Consider the following 5,730-nt stretch of genomic DNA (forward strand, 5'->3'; position numbering starts at 1 on the left):
CTCTCTACACTTATTTTCTTTCACAAATAAGGAGGAAATGAATTTTTCTCCTCCACCTACCCACCTTAATGAATGACGGGAATTTCCCTTTCTTGCTTGAATCATTCTAGTTAAAAATGGCGGATTATTATTTTCATATGTCAATTTTTTTTCGTTTTCTATATTTTAAGCAATAATATTTTTTTTCTAATATTTCATATTTTATTGATTAGATATTCTAATACTAAAACATTATTCCCCTTAAAAATTATGTTTATTTATTTTTTGCTTCTTAGATTTAGATCATTTTAAGCTTTGTTCCAGAATTTCCCCTTCCTGCTTGAATCGTTCTAGTTCAAAATGGCGGATTAATATTTTCGTAACTGTTAAATTTTTTTCGTTTTCCATATTTTCAGCAATAATATTTTTTTTCCAATATTTTATATTTGATTGATTAGATATTTCAATGCTGAAACATTATTCCTCTTAAAAATAGTGTTTATTTATTTTTTGCTTCTTAGATTCAGATCGTTTATTAAATCATTTTAAGCTTTGTTTACCTTGGGGGTGTATTATACGGACTTCTGGAAGTCCCACCGATTCCGGATACGCGACTTTACGCTGTATATATATACATATGTATATACAGTACTGGTCAAAAGTTTAGACTCACTTGTATTTATTTCAAAACTTTAAAAAATAGTTAAAATGTTTCTGACTTAAACATATAATTTATCAAACATGAACATCAGCAAACTTCGCAAAATTCTGTTTCCATTTTGAGTTGTTCATTCTTTTTTTCTTTTTGTATCTATTATGTAGTTGATTAGGAAATGAACGAAAGTGCATGTAAATACGTATTCTAAAAAAGTTTTTTTTTTTTAAAAAATTTCATTAATTTTTGGTTTATAAACAATTTACTTTTCATCTTCTTTTGTAAGGTTCATTATAAATTAAGTTCATGTACATAACAATTTCAAAATATTGATATAGTAGCCTTAATTTGCCAGAATAACTGGTACATATAAAGAAGAAAAGTTAAAAAAAATTTTATACAATTTATTACAGAAATATGGGTCAAAAACTAGAAATAAGTGTCAAAACAGGTGTAGTTATTATTGCACTTCATGGAGAAGGCTATTCAAGTAGACAAGTTGCCTCTTAAACTAATTTTTCCCAGACCACTGTTCTCAGAACTTTGCAACAGAAGACAGAAACTAGCCAAAATAAGAGCCGTCAATGATTAGGGAGACCTAGAATACCCTCCAAACGAGAGGATAAGTTTATCTGCATTCAAAGTAAGCGACAGCAGATTCGAACAGCACCTGAAATCTGTGAGGAATTGAATGCTACAAGGCAGAAAACTTCGTCAGAAATTACTGTACAGCGCTAACTTTATGACTATGGTTTAAAAGGTTGTGTAGCTGCTAGAAAACCTCTTTTGAAAAAACAAAACATACTTAAACATCTGCAATAGGGCTAAAAAACATGTTAACTGGTCAAATGTTTTGTTTACCGACAAGTCAATATTTGAGCAGCTTAGAAGCAAACGAAGGCAGTACGTTCATTGTTTAGTTGGTCAACGTATGACAAATTTAATGTTTACTACCAACTGTGAAGCATGTTAGAGGTTCGTTCATAGTTTGGGAATGTTTTGCCAGTGACGAAGTTTGGAGATCTGGTAAGAATAGAGTTACAATGGATAAAAAATATTATCACAGAATATTGCAGCATTATGCTTTTTTATGTGGACAGATAATCATTGGTCCAGAATTAGTTTTTCAGCAAGATAATGATCCAAAACATTCTTCAAAATTGAGTTGAAACTACATTGCATCAAAAGAAAAGAAAAAAACAATGAAATACATGGATTGAGCTATTGTGGGATGAACTCAACAGAAATGTTAGAAAAATGTGTTGTATCAATCAAAACAAACTTTGGATATCTTTATTTAGTTGATGAAACAAGACCTCAACCAGAACATTGCAAAAGATAATAGAAAGAATGCCAAAAATATGCTCTGCTGTGATTAAGGCAAAAAAAAGATATTTTGAAGAATTAAAGATTGGACGAAATTCATAGATAATACATAAAATTATACTTCTTACCACATAAGTGTACCTATATTTGTCAAAATAAAGTTAATTTTCTGTGATTTTCAGTTTAAAAACCTTGTTATTTGTTAATTTTTAAAAATTCAAGAGTGAGTCTAAATTTTTGACCGGTACTGTATAAATATGAATATATATATACACACACACATATACAGGGAGAGGGGAGAGAGCCCCCCACCCCATTCTTGAGATACTTTTGCAGTCACTGAAAGGAGTGGATGTGCAAGGCTATGATGCCGCAATGGTGGGAATTGGTGTATTGAAAGCTTAAAGGTACTCCACTTGTTGCACTCTCATAGACAAGGCTAAATTAAAGACCTGAGTGGGGGGAAAAATTGTCCACAGAACTAGCTATGATCTCAGACAGCCTTGCAAACAAAATTCAACTTTAAAATTAGTTAACATTTATAGTTATAGTTAACATTTCAACCTCTAAAGGAGCTAAGAAATATATAAGCATTCTGAATTAGATAGTAATTAAAATCTTATTTAATCAACTAAATTAAATAATATTTCTAAGAATAAAACATGAAAAATATGACAACTGGATAAGATTGTCTTCTTATCCAGTTGTCATATTTTTCTGTTTTATTCTTAGAAATATTATCAAGATTGGGTAACTGGATTAGATTGTCTTCATATCCAGTTATAGTGATGAATATTTTTTCCTTTTTCAATTTTTTATATTCACAAAAAATTAAAACAAATTTGTTTTATAAAAAAGAAGCGATAAAAGAAGGTTTGACCCTTAATTATGAAGAAAAAATCAAAATATAAACATTGTCTTTACAAAGCTAAAGTATTCAAAAACAAGAGTGTTATAAAATATAAAGCTAATGTTAAAATTAATAGGAATTAAACCCAATTGAAAGTAAAATGATCAACAATACAAAAAGTAAGCTTTATTGTCTTCAAATTTTCAAGAGGGAAAATATTAAAGATAAATAAGACAAGTACAGGATGTTTAAAAAAAAGTGGAACTTATTTTTCTCTCTATTATAAAATAAATTAGAGATATAAACATAATTCAGAGTGAAAACAAGACGGCAAAAACATACAGGAAACAAAAGGAAAATGCAAATTATGTAACTATCTTCTGTCATCCTTAAATGTAATAAATAACGTGAAATAAAAACAAAGGATTAAAAAAGCGCAATACATCTGTCCATTTATTATAAAAAATAAATTTTTGGAACAGATACCAGGAATTAATCAGGCTGAATATTAGGGACGTTTTGCAGCCTCTTCACAACATTCAAAATTAACACTTTCACAATATTCAAATTATAAAAATTAGCCTTCTTATAAAATTATTATTTATAAAAACTGTTCCTTCACAAAATTCAAATTCGTAAAAACGACTTCATGAAGTTTCACTTAATAAAAAAGATCGCACAAAATAGTTCAATGGTAGATTCTCAGGAAAAAACAATCAGAAACGACGTGATTTTACAACAGCATCATCCCGAATGAAATGTGTCAATTGTTGGCAATTAGTATCTAAATCCCATTCTCCATATTAATTAATTCCCAACTATTTAATGCTAAATAATTTTTCCAATTAAAAACTTTAAGTAAAATTTGTTTAAATAGAGTAAATAGTTGTAAATGTACTTAGTATTGTGGAAATTCAGTAATACTTTTGGTTTACGTGGGAGATATAGTAATTTTGGGCAAAACTAAGAGTGATATAGACGAGGTGTTAAGTTAATACACAAATTCGATATTAAAGTTCTTGGGAAAACTAAAGGTCTTTTACGGGAGGAATTTGAAGAGTTAGATAAGTATTTAGTTGTACACCAAATCCAACACATTGAGGAAGTATGTAAAAAATATGAGCATTTAAAATTTCCCATTACGTCTTTGCCTATTTCGAAGGGTATTTAATATAGTAAGAGTCAGTGCCACAAAATAGCGATGAGCTGGATTGCATGATTAAATTGCCATAGAGATATGTTTCCGAATGTTTGTCATTTATAGCAGGCCATACAAGACCTAACAAATTCTATGCAGTAAACATTTTCTCACGGTTTCAAAATAATCCCAGATTAAAACATTATAATGATTGTTAAATTTGTTGGGATACATTATTAAAACCCGTAATTATAAGAACAAATTGGAATCTAGAGGAGATGGTCTAATAAGTTTTTCAGTAGCCGATTTTGCAGCAGAGACAATAGAGTATCTATGGGTGGAGAATTCATTAGAATAGGGAAAGCTCAAATAACATGGGGAACGTTTAAAGAAAAATTTTATTTTAAAATATTATATAATATTCTATAATTATTTTAAGCATAATTTCCTTTAATGATTTCAGAACTAAGCTAAGAATAGCTCAAACAATAACCTTTAAGAATACCCCTAAAAATAATTCTCACTTTGTTTTTTACCTAACAAAAAATCTCATAAATGAAAAGAATTACAAATTTAAATTTAGCATTGATAGCTATGATTTAATAAGGACATACTTACCAAAAACAAGTATTGCAATCCATAGACTATAGAATTGATTGTTAAGACAGGTTTCCAATCTTCCCTAATAGAAAAAAAGTCATTAAAAAGTTTAATTTACAAACTAAAGCACCTGGGCGCAAATAAAAAGCTTAACATATGTTATTTCTGAAAACATTTTTTTCTATTTTCACTGCCAAACAAATTAGAATAAACAGCAGCCATAAGATCAAGTTTGATACTTAATTAAAATTGTTGCCACAATATATCTATTTAATCGAATAAAGTTTATTAAGAAGCTTAAGCAAAAAATAAACAATTAAACTCAATATATAACATAATCTAAAGAAAATTCACTCCTGGAAAACAGTATAGAATGTAAATCTAACCTCAGGGTGCATAGACAGATTTTTCAACAAAAAATAAGCACCTTAAGTACTTTTTAAGCACTCAAAAAATATTATTAATCACTTTACAAAAAAAAATCATAATTAGGATCTGTGCACTAATAAAAATTATTTTTTCCTATCTTTTAAAGCTCTTAATTTATAAAAATAAAATCAATAAAATTTAAAAACATTTTAAAAAACTTTACATAATCATGATAAAATAACTGGTTTCTGATAAATATTGCAGAAAAAATCCTACATTTTTTGTAATTTGGAATGACAATTCGACATGGCAAAGAAAAAATCTCTTTTTAAAAGATAGAAAATTAAGCCTTTTTTATAAACCCTGAATAAAAAAAAGCACCTTAAAGGGCTCTTAAAAAACATAAATCAATAATAAGCACTTTTAAAAATGCTATTTACAAGAAAAAATGCATCTATAAGCTAAAAATTAATCTCTTTACAATGAGTCATATAGAAATATTTATCCCATGCTTAATTACTAATTTTTAAAAATCTGTAATACTTTAAAAAAATTACTAGCTTTTATTATTACCCAAAAGTGGGAGACAGAAGAATAGTACCTGAGGCTTCCTTTGACTCGAGTTGAAAATCTTACACATAAAAATTGAGTTTTATTTTTAAACAGGGTGCGTAACCAAATCTTTGAATCAAAAATAAGCACTTTTTAAAAACTTTTCAAGCACTTTACAAAAATTTTCAAGCACTCAAAAAATTCATATTCAATCAATGATATTATTGAAAAACAAAAACTTTTTATAAACAGTTTTAGCGT

General features: G+C 28.0%; 1 protein-coding gene across 1 annotated transcript in view; it reads right to left on the minus strand.

The window, feature by feature from the left end:
* The window catches only part of LOC107448530 (NEDD8-conjugating enzyme UbcE2M), a 22,957-nt gene that overhangs the window by 6,584 nt on the left and 10,643 nt on the right, over window positions 1-5,730 (minus strand). Inside the window, exon 4 of the mRNA XM_016063771.4 lies at window positions 4,567-4,630. Within this exon, the coding sequence (XP_015919257.1) occupies window positions 4,567-4,630 (64 nt within the window). The remainder of the gene's footprint in view (window positions 1-4,566; window positions 4,631-5,730) is intronic.

Source organism: Parasteatoda tepidariorum, chromosome X1 (genome assembly GCF_043381705.1).
Source record: "Parasteatoda tepidariorum isolate YZ-2023 chromosome X1, CAS_Ptep_4.0, whole genome shotgun sequence".
Classification (NCBI taxonomy): domain Eukaryota; kingdom Metazoa; phylum Arthropoda; class Arachnida; order Araneae; family Theridiidae; genus Parasteatoda; species Parasteatoda tepidariorum.